Below are 18,398 nucleotides of genomic sequence, written 5' to 3' on the forward strand. Positions count from 1 at the left end.
ACATTCATCATGTCCCTCTCCTCAGTGAACACTGATGCAAAGTAATCATTCAGAATCTCACCCATTCGCTTAGGTTCAACACACAGCCTTCCTTCGTTATCTTTTAGTGGACCAATCCTTTCTCTAGTTACCCACTTGATTTTTATATAAGAATAGTGGGCGGCACGGTGGCACAGTGGTTAGCACTGCTGCCTCACAGAGCTAGAGACCCGGGTTCAATTCCCGCCTCAGGCAACTGACTGTGTGGAGTTTGCACATTCTCCCCGTGTCTGCGTGGGTTTCCTCCGGGTGCTCCGGTTTCCTCCCACAGTCCAAAGATGTGCAGGGTCAGGTGAATTGGCCATACTAAATTGCTCGTAGTGTTAGGGGTAAATGTAGGGGAATGGGTGGATTGCGCTTCGGCGGGGCAGTGTGGACTTGTTGGGCCGAAGGGCCTGTTTCCACACTGTAATGTAATCTAATCTAATCTAATGTAATCTAATCTAATATAATCTAATCTAAAAAAAAATCTAATCTAATGTAATCTAATCTAATGTAATCTAATCTAATAAAATGCTTTGGGATTCTCCTTAATTCTGCTCACTAAAGCTATTTCATAACCCCCTTTAGCATTCTTGCTTCTTCGTTTAAGACTTGTCCTACTCTTCCGATATTCCTCCAGGGCTGTTCTGTTCTTAGATGCCTAGACCTTATGTACGCTTCCCTTTTCCTCTTGGCTAGTCATACAATTTCTGCTGTCATCCACGGTTCACGAATCTTGCCCTTCCTGCCCTTTGCCTTCAATGGGACATGCCTATCCTGCACTATCTTTAACCTATCTTTGAAAGCCTCCCACATCTCAAATATGGACTTCCCTTCAAATAGCTGTGTCCAATCCACACTTCCCAGCTCCTGCCTAATTTTGATATAATTGGCCTTGGCCCAGTTTAGAACTCTTGCCTTAGGGCCACTCTCTTCTTTATTTACGAGTATGCTAAAACTTACAGAATTGTGGTCACTGTTCCCAAATAAATCCCCCACCGCAACTTGTATCACTTGTCCTGGCTCGTTCCCCAGTACCAGGCCCAATGTGGCCCCTTCCCTCGTCGGACAATTGACAAACTGTTCTAGAAAACTCTCCTGGACGCTTCGTACAAATTCTACTCCATCCAGACCTCTGGCGCTAAGTGTATCCCAGAGTGTATCTCACCTTGTGCTGAACTTGTCTTGGAAATGTTGAATTGGGGCAGTGATTTACTTTCAATTTAAAAGAGTAGAGGGAGGTTTACTATTTATAAAACCTGTCCCTGTCCCAACAGTATTTGATGGGGATAGTGTAGAGAGAACTTTACTTTCAGTTTGAAAGAGTAGAGGAAGTGTACTCTGTATCTGACCTCGTACTGTAACTGCTTGATGGGAACAGTATAGTTTGTGACTCTTTGTTTAAAAGTGTAGATGGAGCTTTACTTTCAGGAGGTGAGAGTAGAGGAAGTTTACTCTGTGTCGAGCCCTGAGCTGTAGCTGTCCTGGGAGTTTTGATGGGGACACTGTCAAGGGAGCTTAACTTCTTGTATACAAGAATAGAAGGAGCTTTACTCTATCTGAACCCATATCCTATACCTGTCCTGGGTGTATTCGATGGGGACAGTGAAGGGGATCAAAAAGGGTGGTGCTGCAAAAATACAGCCGGTCAGGCAGCATCCGAGGAGCAGGAGAGTTGACATTTGGAGCAGAAGCTCTTCTCGAAACATCAACTCTCCTGCTCCTCAGATGCTGCCTGGGTGGCTGTGCTTTTCCAGCATCTGCAGTGCTCACTTTCTCCCACTGTGTGGGGAATCTTTACTTGCAGTTTAAAACTGTTGAGGGAGCATTTCTCTGTATTTCATCCAATGTTGGAAGAGTTTGATGGAGACAGTACTGAAAAAAACTTTACTTGCAGTTTAAAAGGGTAGAGAGTGTTTTACTCTGTTTATACCCTGTGCTGTATCTGTCCTGGGAATATTTAATGGGGACAGTGTAGAGGGAGCTTTAGTCTGTATCTAACCCCATGTTGGGAGTGTTTGGTGGGCACAGACAGAGGACTGGTGCCCAGCTTCCTCACCTTTAAGTTAAGTGAGGATTCTTCACCAACTTTCTGGGTGCTTTTCTTTCAGAAACTGAGTGTTCCTACAGGCCTGTCTGTCACCTCCCCAGAGAAGAGAGGTTGGTTCATTAATCCTTTGGGAAAGAATGCGGATTTCCCCATCTGGATGATGTTCGCTAGTCTGATTCCTGCTATCCTGGTCTTCATCCTCATCTTTATGGAAACCATGATCACCACGTGAGTACCTCATGATGAAGAATTTGTGCTCAGTGATGCTGTTTCTTAAAATGTGTTTGTGGAATGTGAATGCTGCTGACATGGCCAACAATTACTGTCCTTGTTAAGGGGACTAGTGAGTTAGTGGGCCTACATGTGACTGCATGTCTGGAGTCACATGTAGGCCAGGCCAGTTAAGGACAGCATTAACCAAGGTGACCAGGTCTGCTTTCCAGGTTCTAATGAATTTAAATGTCACTGTCTGCCGTGGTCGGATTTGAACCCATGTTTGTGGAACATTAGCCTGGGGTTCTGGATTCCCAGCACAGTGACAATACCACTACACCACCATCGCTCCCTGTTGGGTATGTTGTCGTCATCAGCATAACACGCCAAGCTGATTCCAGACAGTGCCCTTCGAAGGATTGTGAGCAGAGTTAAGGCCTTAATCAGTTCCTGTCCATATCGGTCTGAAGCGAGCAAATGTCAATTCAGTCAGGGTGCCACTGACCCCCAGCTAGCGAACAATTCGACAGTATTTCAGTCCTTTGCAATACATTTCAATTTTAATTTGAGTTGAACTGGCTGGTTAATCAAGTGGTTAGATCAGTCTACCAGCAACTTGAAAAGAATACATATGTTGGTGATCACCGATATCATACCGTAACAACCAAGGGTCTGCGCTGTGGAGGGGTCTGTGCGGGAAATCAGTGTTTGGGGAAGGGTCCGTGCTGGGAATCTGTGTCTGCGGAGGGGTCTCTGCTGAGAGACAGTGCCTGTAGAGGGGATTGAGCTGTGATGTTGATGGGGTATTCCAATGCTACACAATTCTGTGTCTGCTCTGGCACTCTCAGCAGCACCAGGCTCGTTGACATTATATTAGTGCAATCTCCCCATGTCCTCTGTACGTGCAGGTTGATCATCAGTAAGAAAGAGCGCATGCTGACCAAAGGCTCCGGATTCCATTTGGATCTTTTGATCATTGTGGCATCAGGAGGTGTGGCAGCCTTGTTTGGTTTACCCTGGCTCGCTGCTGCCACTGTCAGAACCGTCACCCACGTGAATGCACTGACCGTCATGAGCAAATCCGTGGCTCCTGGTGACAAGCCCAAAATCCAGGAGGTCAAGGAGCAACGGGTCACGGGGCTCGTGGTAGCTGTCCTCGTGGGTAAGTGACCGTCACTGTCCCTCTCCAGCTCCATCATCACACTCACTCTCGCTGTCCCTCTCTGTCACCGCGCCCTCCCTCTCTGTCACCGCGCCCTCCCTCTCTGTCACCGCGCCCTCCCTCTCTGTCACCGCGCCCTCCCTCTCTGTCACCGCGCCCTCCCTCTCTGTCACCGCGCCCTCCCTCTCTGTCACCGCGCCTCCCTCTCTGTCACCGCGCCCTCCCTCTCTGTCACCGCGCCCTCCCTCTCTGTCACCGCGCCCTCCTTCTCTGTCACCGCACCCTCCCTCTCTGTCACCGCACCCTCCCTCTCTGTCACCGCGCCCTCCCTCTCTGTCACCGCGCCCTCCCTCTCTGTCACCGCGCCCTCCCTCTCTGTCACCGCGCCCTCCCTCTCTGTCACCGCGCCCTCCCTCTCTGTCACCGCGCCCTCCCTCTCTGTCACCGCGCCCTCCCTCTCTGTCACCGCGCCCTCCCTCTTTGTCACCGCGCCCTCCCTCTCTGTCACCGCGCCCTCCCTCTCTGTCACCGCGCCCTCCCTCTCTGTCACCGCGCCCTCCCTCTCTGTCACCGCGCCCTCCCTCTCCGTCACCGCGCCCTCCCTCTCCGTCACCGCGCCCTCCCTCTCCGTCACCGCGCCCTCCCTCACTGTCTCCCACCCTCCCTCACTGTCTCCCACCCTCCCTCACTGTCTCCCACCTCCCTCACTGTCTCCCACCTCCCTCACTGTCTCCCACCCTCCCTCACTGTCGCCACACCCTCCCTCACCGTCTCCACACCCTCCCTCACCGTCTCCGAGCTCTCCCTCACCTTCTCCATGCCCTCCCTCACCGTCTCCCTCACCCTCCCTCACCGTCTCCACGCCCTCCCTCACCGTCTCGCCCTCCCTCACCGTCTCCGAGCTCTCCCTCACCGTCTCTGAGCTCTCTCTCACCGTCTCTGAGCTCTCTCTCACCGTCTCCGAGCTCTCCCTCACCGTCTCTGAGCTCTCCCTCACCGTCTCTGAGCTCTCCCTCACCGTCTCTGAGCTCTCTCTCACCGTCTCTGAGCTCTCTCTCACCGTCTCTGAGCTCTCCCTCACCGTCTCTGAGCTCTCCCTCACCGTCTCCGAGCTCTCCCTCACCGTCTCCGAGCTCTCCCTCACCGTCTCTGAGCTCTCTCTCACCGTCTCTGAGCTCTACCTCACCGTCTCTGAGCTCTCCCTCACCGTCTCCACACCCTCCCTCACCGTCTCCGAGCTCTCCCTCACAGTCTCCGAGCTCTACCTCACCGTCTCGCTCTCCCTCACCATCTCCGAACTCTCCCTCACCGTCTCCGAGCTCTCCCTCACCGTCTCCGAGCTCTCCCTCACTGTCTCCACACCCTCCCTCACCGTCTCCACACCCTCCCTCACCATCTCCACACCCTCCCTCACCGTCTCCACACCCTCCCTCACCGTCTTCACACCCTCCCTCACCGTCTTCACACCCTCCCTCACCGTCTCCGAGATCTCCCTCGCCCTCCCTCACCATCTCCATGCCCTCCCTCACCGTCTCGCCCTCTCTCACCGTCTCCACACCCTCCCTCACAGTCTCGCCCTCTCTCACAGTCTCCACGCCCTCCCTTACCGTCTCCGAGCTCTCCCTCACCGTCTCCGCGCCCTCCTTCACCGTCTCCGCGCCCTCCTTCACCGTCTCTGAGCTCACCCTCACCGTCACGCGCTCTCCCTCATCGTCTCGCCCTCTCTCACAGTCTCCACGCCCTCCCTTACCATCTCCGAGCTCTCCCTCACCGTCTCCATGCCCTCCCTCACCGTCTCCGCGCCCTCCTTCACCGTCTCCACGCCCTCCCTCACCATCTCCATGCCCTCCCTCACCGTCTCGCCCTCTCTCACAGTCTCCACGCCCTCCCTTACCGTCTCCGAGCTCTCCCTCACCGTCTCCATGCCCTCCCTCACCGTCTCCGCGCCCTCCCTCACCGTCTCCGCGCCCTCCTTCACCGTCTCCGCGCCCTCCTTCACCGTCTCCGCGCCCTCCTTCACCGTCTCCGCGCCCTCCTTCACCGTCTCCGCGCCCTCCCTCACCGTCTCCGCGCCCTCCTTCACCGTCTCCGCGCCCTCCCTCACCGTCTCCGCGCCCTCCTTCACCGTCTCCGCACCCTCCCTCACCGTCTCCGCGCCCTCCCTCACCGTCTCCGCGCCCTCCCTCACCGTCTCCGCGCCCTCCTTCACCGTCTCCGCGCCCTCCTTCACCGTCTCCGCGCCCTCCTTCACCGTCTCCGCGCCCTCCTTCACCGTCTCCGCGCCCTCCTTCACCGTCTCCGCGCCCTCCTTCACCGTCTCCGCGCCCTCCTTCACCGTCTCCGCGCCCTCCCTTACCGTCTCCGCGCCCTCCTTCACCGTCTCCGCGCCCTCCCTCACCGTCTCCACACCCTCCCTCACCGTCTCCGTGCTCTCCCTCACCTTCTCCGTGCCCTCCCTCACCGTCTCCCTCACCCTCCCTCACCGTCTCCACGCCCTCCTTCACCGTCTCGCCCTCCCTCACCGTCTCCGAGCTCTCCCTCACCGTCTCCGAGCTCTCCCTCACCGTCTCTGAGCTCTCCCTCACCGTCTCTGAGCTCTCCCTCACCGTCTCTGAGCTCTCCCTCACCGTCTCGCTCTCCCTTACCGTCTCCACACCCTCACTCACTGTCTCCGAGCTCTACCTCACCGTCTCGCTCTCCCTCACCATCTCCGAGCTCTCCCTCACCGTCTCCGAGCTCTCCCTCACCGTCTCCGAGCTCTCCCTCACTGTCTCCACACCCTCCCTCACCGTCTCCACACCCTCCCTCACCGTCTCCACACCCTCCCTCACCGTCTCCACACCCTCCCTCACCGTCTCCACACCCTCCCTCACCGTCTCCACACCCTCCCTCACCGTCTCCGAGATCTCCCTCGCCCTCCCTCACCATCTCCATGCCCTCCCTCACCGTCTCGCCCTCTCTCACCGTCTCCACACCCTCCCTCACAGTCTCCGCGCCATCCTTCACCGTCTCTGAGCTCACCCTCACCGTCACGTGCCCTCCCTCATCGTCTCGCCCTCTCTCACAGTCCCCACGCCCTCCCTCACCGTCTCCGCGCCCTCCCTCACCGTCTCCGCGCCCTCCTTCACCGTCTCCGCACCCTCCTTCACCGTCTCCGCGCCCTCCCTCACCATCTCCGCGCCCTCCCTCACCGTCTCCGCGCCCTCCCTCACCGTCTCCGCGCCCTCCCTCACCGTCTCCGCGCCCTCCCTCACCGTCTCCGCGCCCTCCCTCACCGTCTCCGCGCCCTCCCTCACCGTCTCCCTGCCCTCCTTCACCGTCTCCGCGCCCTCCTTCACCGTCTCCGCGCCCTCCCTCACCGTCTCCGTGCCCTCCCTCACCGTCTCCGCGCCCTCCCTCACCGTCTCCGCGCCCTCCCTCACCGTCTCCGCGCCCTCCCTCACCGTCTCCGCGCCCTCCCTCACCGTCTCCGCGCCCTCCCTCACCGTCTCCGCGCCCTCCCTCACCGTCTCCGCGCCCTCCCTCACCGTCTCCGCGCCCTCCTTCACCGTCTCCGCGCCCTCCTTCACCGTCTCCGCGCCCTCCTTCACCGTCTCCGCGCCCTCCTTCACCGTCTCCGCGCCCTCCTTCACCGTCTCTGAGCTCTCCCTCACCGTCTCTGAGCTCACCCTCACCGTCACGCGCCCTCCCTCACCGTTTCCATACCCTCCCTCACCGTCCCCGAGCTCTCCCTCATCCTTAGCAACATTGTTCTCTCCCTTCCTTCCTCAGCAGCTAACACTTTACAGAGCAGAACCAAAATCAGAATCAAACACTAAATCTGTTGTCTCTGGACCTTCCTTTTGATTTATTGGCTTGTCTGCAGGATTTGGACTTCACTGGCTTGTTACCTATCCAACGTAGCTTCGACATCTGAGATTGCTGCTGAGCTGTGCTGGAATCTGACAGCACAGAAACAGGCTCTTTGGCCCATTGTAGCTTTGCTGGTTCTTTATCCACTTTCTCTGCCACTTTCTCATAGCCCTGAAGAGTTTCTTCTTCCAGTATTATCCAGATTTTTAAAAATGTTATGATTTAATCCATTTCCATCACCTTGAGTGTTAAATGAAGTTAACCTCTTTCCCTCTCCCATTTTCTTCTTAATTTGTTTCATTTCTTCTTTGCCGCCATCTCTTTGTTTTTCCCTTTTAGTTGTTCCCAGCAGTTTTTGTTGTAAATCTCTGGAACCTTCTGTTTTCTAGGTCTGTCCATTGTAATTGGTGATCTCTTACGAAAGATCCCACTAGCTGTGCTTTTTGGGATCTTCCTGTACATGGGTGTCACCTCTCTGAATGGCATTGAGCTGTATGAGCGGCTGCAGCTGCTGCTGATGCCTTCAAAGCATCATCCGGATCATGTTTATGTCCGGAAGGTGAGGGGGTTCCCAATTCACTGTCGGTGGGTAAGAGGGATGGGCGAGAGCAGGAGGCAAGCAGGGAAGCAGCGGGTGGTTTCAGGGGATGTGAGAGTGAGGGTGGGGGGATGTGGGAGTGAGGGTGGGGGATTGCGGGAGTGAGGGTGGGGGGATGCGGGAGAGGGGATGTGGGAGTGAGGGTGGGGGGGATGTGGGAGTGAGGGTGGGAGGGATGTGGGAGTGAGGGTGGGGGAGATGAGGGAGAGGGGATGTGGCAGTGAGGGTGGGGGGGATGCAGGAGAGGGGATGTGGGAGTGAGGGTGGGGGGATGCGGGAGTGGGGATGTGGGAGTGAGGGTGGGGGGATGCGGGAGTGGGGATGTGGGAGTGAGGGTGGGGGGATGCGGGAGTGGGGATGTGGGAGTGAGGGTGGGGGGATGCGGGAGAGGGGATGTGAGGGTGGGGGGGATGCAGGAGAGGGGATGTGGGAGTGAGGGTGGGGAGATGCGGGAGAGGGGATGTGGGGAGATGTGGGAGAGAGGATGTGGGAGTGAGGGTGGGGGGGATGTGGGAGAGAGGATGTGGGAGTGAGGGTGGGGGGGATGCGGGAGATGGGATGTGGCAGTGAGGGTGGGGGGATGCGGGAGAGGGGATGTGGGAGTGAGGGTGGGGGGATGCGGGAGAGGGGATGTGAGGGTGGGGGGGATGTGGGAGTGAGGGTGGGGGGGATGTGGGAGTGAGGGTGGGGGGGATGTGGGAGTGAGGGTGGGGGGGATGTGGGAGTGAGGGTGGGGGAGATGCGGGAGAGGGGATGTGTGGAGATGTGGGAGAGAGGATGTGGGAGTGAGGGTGGGGGGGATGCGGGAGAGGGGATGTGGCAGTGAGGGTGGGGGGATGCGGGAGAGGGGATGTGGGAGTGAGGGTGGGGGGATGCGGGAGAGGGGATGTGGGAGTGAGGGTGGGGAGATGCGGGAGAGGGGATGTGGGAGTGAGGGTGGGGGGATGCGGGAGAGGGGATGTGAGGGTGGGGGGGATGCAGGAGAGGGGATGTGGGAGTGAGGGTGGGGGGATGCAGGAGAGGGGATGTGGGAGTGAGAGTGGGGAGATGCAGGAGAGGGGATGTGGGAGTGAGGGTGGGGTGGATGCGGGAGAGGGGATGTGGGAGTGAGGGTGGGGGGATGCAGGAGAGGGGATGTGGGAGTGAGGGTGGGGGGGGATGTGGGAGTGGGGATGTGGGAGTGAGGGTGGGGGGGATGCGGGAGAGGGGATGTGGGAGTGAGGGTGGGGGGGATGTGGGAGTGAGGGTGGGGGGGATGTGGGAGTGAGGGTGGGGGAGATGCGGGAGAGGGGATGTGGGGAGATGTGGGAGAGAGGATGTGGGAGTGAGGGTGGGGGGGATGCGGGAGAGGGGATGTGGCAGTGAGGGTGGGGGGGATGCAGGAGAGGGGATGTGAGGGTGGGGGGGATGTGAGGGTGGGGGGGATGCAGGAGAGGGGATGTGGGAGTGAGGGTGGGGGGATGCAGGAGAGGGGATGTGGGAGTGAGGGTGGGGGGATGCAGGAGAGGGGATGTGGGAGTGAGAGTGGAGGGATGCAGGAGAGGGGATGTGGGAGTGAGGGTGGGGTGGATGCGGGAGAGGGGATGTGGGAGTGAGGGTGGGGGGGATGCAGGAGAAGGGATGAGAGAGTGAGGGTGGGGAGATGCAGGAGAGGGGATGTGGGAGTGAGGGTGGGGTGGATGCGGGAGAGGGGATGTGGGAGTGAGGGTGGGGGGGATGTGGGAGTGAGTGTGGGGTGATGTGGGAGAGGGGTTGTGAGGGTGGGGGGGATGCGGGAGAGGGGATGTGAGGGTGGCGGAGATGCAGGAGAGGGGATGTGGGAGTGAGGGTGGGGGGGATGCGGGAGAGAGGATGAGAGATTGAGGGTGGGGGGGATACGGGAGAGAGGATGTGATGGTGGGGGGGATGCGGGAGAGAGGATGAGAGATTGAGGGTGGCGGGGATGCGGGAGAGAGGATGAGAGATTGATGGTGGGGGGGATGTGGGAGAGAGGATGTGAGGGTGGGGTGGATGCGGGAGAGAGGATGAGAGATTGAGGGTGGGGGGGATGCAGGAGAGAGGATGTGAGGGTGGGGGGGATGTGGGAGAGAGGATGAGAGATTGAGGGTGGGGGGGATGTGGGAGAGAGGATGTGAGAGTGGCAGGGGATGCTGGAGAGGCGATAAGAGAGTGAGGGGTTGCGGGAGAGGGGATGCGGGAGTGAGGTTGTGGAGCGTAGAGGGGACGTGTGAGTGGAGGAGTGAGGGTGGGGGGATGCGGGAGAGGGGATGTGGGAGTGAGAGTGGGGGGGATGCGGGAGAGGGGATGAGAGAATGAGGGTGGGGGGATACAGGAGAGGGGATGTGGGAGTGAGGGTGGGGGAATGTGGGAGTGAGGGTGGGGGGGATGCAGGAGAGGGGATGTGGGAGTGAGGGTGGGAGGGATGCGGAAGAGGGAATGTGAGGGTGGGAGGGATGCAGGAGAGGGGATGTGGGAGTGAGGGTGGAGGGGATGCAGGAGAGGGGATGTGGGAGTGAGGGTGGGGGGATGCGGGAGAGGGGATGTGGCAGTGAGGGTGGGGGGATGCGGGAGAGGGGATGTGGCAGTGAGGGTGGGGGGATGCGGGAGAGGGGATGTGGCAGTGAGGGTGGGGGGATGCGGGAGAGGGGATGTGGGAGTGAGAGTGGGGGGGATGCAGGGGAGGAGATGTGGGAGTGAGAGTGGGGGGGATGCAGGGGAGGAGATGTGGCAGTGAGGGTGGGGGGATGCGGGAGAGGGGATGTGGCAGTGAGGGTGGGGGGATGCGGGAGAGGGGATGTGGCAGTGAGGGTGGGGGGATGCGGGAGAGGGGATGTGGGAGTGAGGGTGGAGGGGATGCAGGAGAGGGGATGAGAGAGTGAGGGTGGGGGATGCAGGAGAGGGGATGTGGGAGTGAGGGTGGGGGGGGATGAGAGAGTGAGGGTGGGGGATGCAGGAGAGGAGATGTGGGAGTGAGGGTGGGGTGGATGTGGGAGTGAGGGTGGGGGGATGCGAGAGAGGGGATGTGGGAGTGAGGGTGGAGGGGATGCGGGAGAGGGGATGTGGGAGTGAGGGTGGAGGGGATGCGGGAGAGGGGATGTGGGAGTGAGGGTGGGGTGGATGCGGGAGAGGGGATGTGGGAGTGAGGGTGGGGTGGATGCGGGAGAGGGGATGTGGGAGTGAGGGTGGAGGGGATGCGGGAGAGGGGATGTGGGAGTGAGGGTGGGGTGGATGCGGGAGGGGGGATGTGGGAGTGAGGGTGGAGGGGATGCGGGAGAGGGGATGCGGGAGCGTGGGGGGATGCGAGAGAGGGGATGTGGGAGTGAGGGTGGAGGGGATGCGGGAGAGGGGATGCGGGAGTGAGGTTGGGGACGATGCGGGAGGGGGGATGCAGGAGTGAGTTTGGGGAGCGTGGGGGGATGCAGGAGAGGGGACGTGTGAATGAGTGTGGGGGGGATGCTGGAGAGGGGATGTGAGGGTGGGGGGGATACTGGAGAGGGGACGTGTGAATGAGCGTGGGGGAGATGCGGGAGAGGGGATGTGGGAGTGAGAGTGGGAGGGATGCGGGAGAGGCGATGTGGGAGTGAGGGTGGGGGGACGCGGGAGAGGCGATATGCGAGTGAGGGTGGGATTGGAAATGGGAGGGGGCGTGTGCGAGTGAGGGTGGGGGGGAAGCGGGTTGAAGGGGGGAAGAGGGGTGTGTTTTGGGGGTTGGGTGTGGGCGATGCAGGGGGTTGGATGTTGGAGTGAGGGAGGGGGGATGTGAGGCTTGGGGTGTGTGGGAGGGGGGTTGGGTGTGGAGTAGGTTGGGTGTGGGAGTGAGGGTGGGTTACAGACGGGTGGGAGTGAGGGTGGTTTGGTTGATGCGGGAGTCAGGGTGGGAGCCTAACCATGTTTTCCTGTTTGCAGGTTAAGACACTTCGGATGCACTTATTCACCATTATCCAGGTCTTTTGTCTGGCGATTCTCTGGGCTGTGATGTCCACTGTTGCCTCTCTTGCTTTCCCATTCGTGCTCATTTTGACCGTTCCTTTGAAAGTTTTTGCACTCACCAGAATCTTCACAGATCGAGAGATGAAATGTGTAAGTGTTCTTCAGGAGATATCAAGCTTTGTTTACTGTGTACTCAGGACACCCTTCTCTGTCATGTCTTTCACTGAGACCCCCAGTCCTGGAGTCAGCACTGATCCCACCTGCTGCTGTTAGTATCCCACTATCACACGGTGCGGGATAGAGATCATTCCATGGAGCGGTTTGTAAACAAGGATTCCAAATTTAAATTCAAACTGGGACAGGAGCCCAGGTACATTAGCAAGCGCAGAGCCGTGGAATTTACTGCGAGTAAATCAGGGTGGCACAGTGGTTAGCACTGCTGCCTCACAGCGCCAGGGACCTGGGTTCAATTCCAGCTTTGGGTGACTGTGTGGAGTTTGCACATTCTCCCTGTGTCTGCGTGGGTTTCCTCCAGGTGCTCCGGTTTCCTCCCACAGTCCAAAAAATGTGCAGGTTAGGTGAATTGGCCATGCTAAATTAGCCGTAGTGTTAGGTGAAGGGGTAAATGTAGGGGAATAGGTCTGGGTGGGTTGCAGGTCGGTGTGGACTTGTTGGGCCGAAGGGCCTGTTTCCACACTGTAAGTAATCTAATCTAATCTAATCTTATGATATATGAGCATTTGAGTTAGGAGCTGGACTACGTCATTATGCCTTTGAGCCATGTGTTGAGCTATCTGTAGGTCTGCAAGTGTCTGCTTTCTCCCTCCTCCTTGCGCAGACCAGCTAAAGACGCCAGATTTCCAGCTGTAAAAGACATTAGTGAACCAGATGAGTTTTCACATAATCATCATTTTTTAAAGCCATATTTTTTAAAATTTAAATTTCACCCTCAGCCATGGTGGGTTTGAACTCACATCCCCAGAACATGAACCTGGTACTCTGGATTACTAACCCAGTGACATCACCATGACACCACTGATTCTGGTTCACCTTCAGGCAGCTGCCAAGGAGAGGAATGAAATATGTCAAGACCAGTGAAGTTTGACAAAGGCTTTGACCTTTCCAGTGTTTAATTCAAAAATAACTTGTTAAATTTCAGGCTTGCAGCATGATGACTCTCAGCCAGCAGAGGGATTCATGATGTGGAGGTGCCAGTGTTGGGTGGACAAGGTCAGAAGTCACATGACATCAGGTTATAGTCCAACAGGTTTACTTGAAATCACAAGCTTTTGGAGCATTGTGTCTTCCCTGATGAAGGAGCAGTGCTCCAAAAGCTTGTGATTTCAAACAAACAGGTTGGACTATCACCTGGTTTCACGTGACTTCTGACCTGTGGAGGGATTGAGAGAGGTGGTGATGGGATGGAGCTGGATATTACCAGGATACATATGGAACCAGACATTGCATCTTCAGATACTGTTGCCAAGGGGCAGATGAGAAATAGGAGGAGGCTGAAGACAGCTCTTTGACAGTCACCAGAGCTAATTGCACAAGACAGGATGAGAAGCCATTGCCTTACATCCTGTGGTTGCGACTGGATAAGAATGAAAGCAGGTGAGAGCAGATAAATGCAGGCAGGATGAAGGGAGAGTCCACAATGAGGGGTCAGGGTCGAAGGATACAGGGTAGGCCATTTAGGACTCAGATGAGGAGAAATGCCTCCACCCAGAGAGTGGGGAGCCTGTGGAATTCTCTGTTACAGAAAGAAGTTGAGGGCAAAATATCATTGGTTTTCAAGAAGGAGTTAGATATAGTTACATATGAACTAGGAGCAGGAATAGGCCATCTGGCCCCTCCAGCCTGCTCTGCCATTCAATAAGATCGTGGTTGACCTCAGCTCCACTTCCCCGCCTGCTCACCATAACCCTTAATTCCTTCACTTTATCTTTACCTTAAAAACATGCAACAACGTAGCCTCAACTGCTTCCCTGGGCAGGGAATTCCATAGATTCACAACCCTTTGGGTGAAGACGTTCCTCCTCTACTCAGTCCTACATCTGCTCCTCCTTATTTTGAAGATATGTCTCTGATTTCTAGTTTCATCCACCACTGCAAACAGCCTCCTTGCTTCTATCTTATCTATTCCCTTCATAATTTTATCTGTTTCTGTAAGATCCGCCCTCATTCTTCTAAATTCCAGTGAATACAATCCCAGTCTCCTCAATCTCTCCTCATAAGGCAACTTTCTCATTCCAGAATCAATCTAGTGCACCTCCCCTGCACCCCCTCAGTGCCAGTGTATCCTTTCTTAAGTAAGGAAACCATAACTGTACACAGTACTCTGGGTGTGGGCCTACCTTCCTGCAGCATAACCTCCCAGCTTTTAAACTCCATCCCTCTAGCAATGAAGGACAACATTCCATTTGCCTTTTTCATTACCTGCTGCACCTGCAAACCAACTTTTTTGTGATTCAAGCACAAGAACACCCAGGTCCCTCTGCACAGCAGCATGCTGCAATTTTTCACCAGTTAAATAACAGCCCACTTTGCTGTTATTCCGAACAAACGGATGACCTCACATTTCCCCAACATTGTACTCCATCTGCCACACCCTTGCCCACTCTGCAGACTTTGTGTCCTCTGCTCACTTTGCTCTTCCACTCATTTTAGTGTCACCGCAAACTACTCTCTAACATCTATGTAAATTGTAAACAATAGTACGCAGACTCAAAGGCCTGAATGGCCTCCTCCTTTCAGTTTCTGTGCCAACGTTGGAAAGGGTTTAGAGGAGAAGGTGTAATCACCTAGTTTTGATGAGTACAAGATGTCCTGTTTTAGCAATATTTTACGTTTTGTACTATCAAGCGAAGGTTGGATAGCTAGGGCTGGTACTCATTAGAGTTTAGAAAAATGAGAGGCTACCTGATTGAAATATTCTTAGGAACTTGGCAGGGTAGGTGCAGACAGGTTGTTAACCCTGTGGGAGAGTCGAGGTCCAAAGGGAACAATCTCAGAATAAGGAATCAACCATTTATGAGAGAGATGAGAAGGAATTTCTTCTCTTTGAGGGTAGTGAATTCATGGAATTCTTTACCGCAGAAAGCTATTAATTCTGAGTCATTAAGGATATTCAAGGTTGAGAAAGACAGATTTTTAATCACTCAGGGAAACAAGAGTTAAGTGAACGAGAAAAGAAAGCGGTTAAGATTACCAGAACTGGCATGGTCTTCTTGAATGGTGGAACAGAGCAGATGGACTGAATGGCCTACTTCTGTGATGTATTAGGCTTTACATGGGTTTTATGATGAGTCCAGTAGTAAGGTACTGATCTGTCCTTATTCAACTACTGCAGCTGTTAGTGGCTTAGTATTTGTAAAGACTGGACCTGACCAAACTCTGACTATAAATCCTATCAAATTTATTGATGAAAAGATAAATTTAGGGCACAGATGTTTACAACTTCAGTGCAGACTATTGAAATGTTGATCAGATTCACCCTGTTAGGTCGCTGATCTCCATCTCAAACACATTTGTGGAGCCTGGCGTGTCTTCATATTGCAGTCTCCAAAACCTTTGCAGTAATAATACCTGACTGATCCCTGTACCTGATAATTGTTTGACACTCTGATCGTGTTAGAGTTATATTGTTGATGGTTTTACTGATTGACTCTTGCTGTCACAAGATAAATTTGTTTGGCTATCATTTGTATTGAGCCCTGAGACACTCTGGCCTCTGTCTCAAACAGAAAGACCTTTATTTTGCTCAGCCTCTGAATTTCATTTTGAATAACTCTTCATTCATTAAGCTAGATTCTTGCAAGGCCTTAGTATACTGTCTAGATTTTCCTGGGGTTCTGAATTGATTGAGCTGAAGCTGATGTACCTTGGCTTCCCTTCCTGCTGACTGACTGATGGCTTTCTCTTTCTGCAGCTCGATGCTGACGATGCTCAGCCTACCTTTGATGAGAAGGACGGTGTGGATGAGTACGATGAGCTGTCAATGCCGGTCTGAGTGGACACTAAGGCCTTAGAACAAACTCTAAACCCAGCATGGTGCTGGTTGGGAACAAAAGAGCAAGGACTGGTGCCTATTCAGCATCGTTCACTACCAACATCTGTCAATGTCATTCTTGGTCAAAAATTCAGGATCAATATCTGTCAGCTTGAACCTTTGTCAGTATCTGTGTCCATATTGATCAACTTTTCTTCAGTGAGAGAAGAGGGATTGGTGGGACCACACTCTGGCATTAGTAACAATAGAGCATTCTTACTGTAACAATCAACAATGGATCAAGGGACTGTTACTTTCAAAGTCAATGTCATCAAAATGAAACTATAAATGATGCCATACCAGTGTTCAAGAAACTTCTGTGAAGGTCATTCAAATACCAAAGGCAGTCTTTCTCTCTCTCTCTCTCTCTCTCTCTCTCAACTTCCCTAAGCAGTGACCTGTAGAGAGTTTTGCTCATGTTGTCAATTCCTAGAGATATTTGCCTGGTTGTGTGATGGGTTGAGCCAGTTAATTATTGAGGTCCAGGAACCATTATTGTCCTGTCACAGCCTTGAGATTCAAGTCCCTCAACCAGACACAACCAGGGGTGCCAAGCTATATCAAGATATTGTCCGATTCTCAATTCAGTTTCATCTCACTCCCAAATGTTTTAATTCAACAGCAGTCTGACAGCTTGTTTGGTTTGATTGTAATTGAATCATTTCATCTTAAGTCCTTGAGGCCAAACCTATTTGGGGGTCAAAGATAATGGCAGGTTTTGGAGTGAGTTGTAATTTTTGAAACCCTTAGTTTCATATCTCCGGACTAGAGGATTGTCTTTGTTTTCTAAATTTGATTCTTGTTGATTATTGAGATGTATCGACTCATGATGTACTCTGTGAACAGTCCAACAGCAGCTGAGTGTGTCTATAGAATGGCGTTGACTCCCTCAGTGAATGAAACAGTTGTTGTCTCGAGTTCTCATTTCAGGATCAGGGTTAAATGTTTCCAGTCCAGGTTGAGATGGGATCTGTGATCACTGGAAAGTTTGGATGTGAGATCACCCCGACAGTTTCTAACCAATGTCTAATGTGACTGGTCACAGACTTTAATTGGCAACGTAATAGCGAGGGAGTGTCTAATCCTGTGCTGTGCCTGTCCCAAGAATGTTTGATGGAGGCAGTGTTGAGGAGCAATATGTTCTGTTTAAAAGAATAGAGGGAGTTTACTCTGCTTGTATCTAACCCTGTGTTGTCCCAGTCCTGGGACTGTTTGATGGAGGACAGTGAAGAGGGAATTTGCTCTGTATCTAACCTTATGTTTTCCCTGTCTTTGGAGTGTTTGATGGGGAAAGTGTGGAGAGAGTTGCTGGAGATGAGTGTTTTTTTTAAATCTTCCACATTGTTCATTCACAAAATGCAAGACTAAGTCTTGATTTGCTCGAGTTACTCCACTTTTAGACAGCGATCTGTTGGATTTGTTTGTTTTAGTGAATGACGTCACGGAGGGGGCTGGGGCTGCTGAGTTACTGAAGGTTTAGTCCCAGTGCTGTGTAACATAAACAGAATGATCCCACAGCCCCTCTGATTGATGTACTCAGAAGGAAAAAAAAACGCAATCAGATTTTGGAAACAAATAAATAATCTACTGATCAGTTCAGTAATTTGCATTTGAAATCTGCCACTCAGGAGGCAAGGATATTTGATCAGATACTTTCATATGCAAACCTTTTGTGGCCTCGTACTTTGCCCTCAATGAGGATTTCAAACGGCCGTTTATGTCGGTCAGAGAGACGATGAGAGCGACAGTCACTGTGACCATCAGTGAGATTCATGCGGCACTGAGTTTTGTGGTCAGCATGAAATTGGCAACATAGTGAGTGTGGTAGACGGTGTAGGGACAGTGGAAATGGACCTTGCGGCCATTCATGTGAGAGTGTGATAGTCCTGAGGGTCCGGTGAGGTGGTTTTGAGGGACTGTGTGAGACCAGCCCGAGGGTCCATGTGATGGTCATTGTGCTGTCAGTTCCTGTGTTGGAGCTTCCTGCTGTGGGCTCCATAATCCTTGGATTTTGATGTCACTGACCTGCCTTCCTCACTCTTCCCACTCCATGTTCTCTTTTCAGAAATCAGTTATATTATTTTGTATTCGTACAAGCCAATGTCAATCACTCTAGATTTCTAATTAAAACGCAAGTGATCTTTTTGTTATCCTGTATATTTGTATCGTAGGTGATCACCATGGGTAACTTGTGTACAAAAATCATTTTGTAGTAGAAACAAAAGTGTATCATTAATGAAAAACCACATGTTTAGAGCGGAATAGGAGTCCTTTTCATGTATGTACATCTATCACTGTATCTCAGTGGGGTACTATGCTGGTGGGGACAGGTCTGTTACTGTGTAACATTGGGGTTCAGTGCTGGTGGGGACATGTCTGTCACTGTAACACTGGGGCTCAGTATGGATGGGGACACATCTGTCACAGTATAACACTGGGGAACCGCACTGATGGAGACAAATCCATCACTGTATAACACTGGGGTACAGTACTGGTAGGGGAAAGGTCTGTCACTGTATAA

The 18,398-nt window shown here is 53.8% G+C and overlaps 1 protein-coding gene across 11 annotated transcripts in view; it reads left to right on the top strand.

Moving 5' to 3' along the window:
* Positions 1-18,139, top strand: part of LOC122548789 (anion exchange protein 2-like) — a 229,234-nt gene extending 211,095 nt beyond the window's left edge. For all 11 annotated transcript variants that reach the window (XM_043687558.2, XM_043687561.2, XM_087986778.1 and 8 more), the window contains 5 exons: positions 2,133-2,299; positions 3,193-3,446; positions 7,688-7,857; positions 11,803-11,976; positions 15,758-18,139. In XM_043687558.2, the coding sequence (XP_043543493.1) occupies positions 2,133-2,299; positions 3,193-3,446; positions 7,688-7,857; positions 11,803-11,976; positions 15,758-15,838 (846 nt within the window). In that variant the 3' untranslated portion in view covers positions 15,839-18,139. The remainder of the gene's footprint in view (positions 1-2,132; positions 2,300-3,192; positions 3,447-7,687; positions 7,858-11,802; positions 11,977-15,757) is intronic.
* The last annotated feature ends 259 nt before the right edge of the window (positions 18,140-18,398 follow it).

The sequence above is a fragment of the Chiloscyllium plagiosum genome, unplaced genomic scaffold (genome assembly GCF_037043375.1).
Source record: "Chiloscyllium plagiosum isolate Xiang-an unplaced genomic scaffold, Cpla_swu_hap1 HiC_scaffold_4, whole genome shotgun sequence".
NCBI lineage: Eukaryota > Metazoa > Chordata > Chondrichthyes > Orectolobiformes > Hemiscylliidae > Chiloscyllium > Chiloscyllium plagiosum.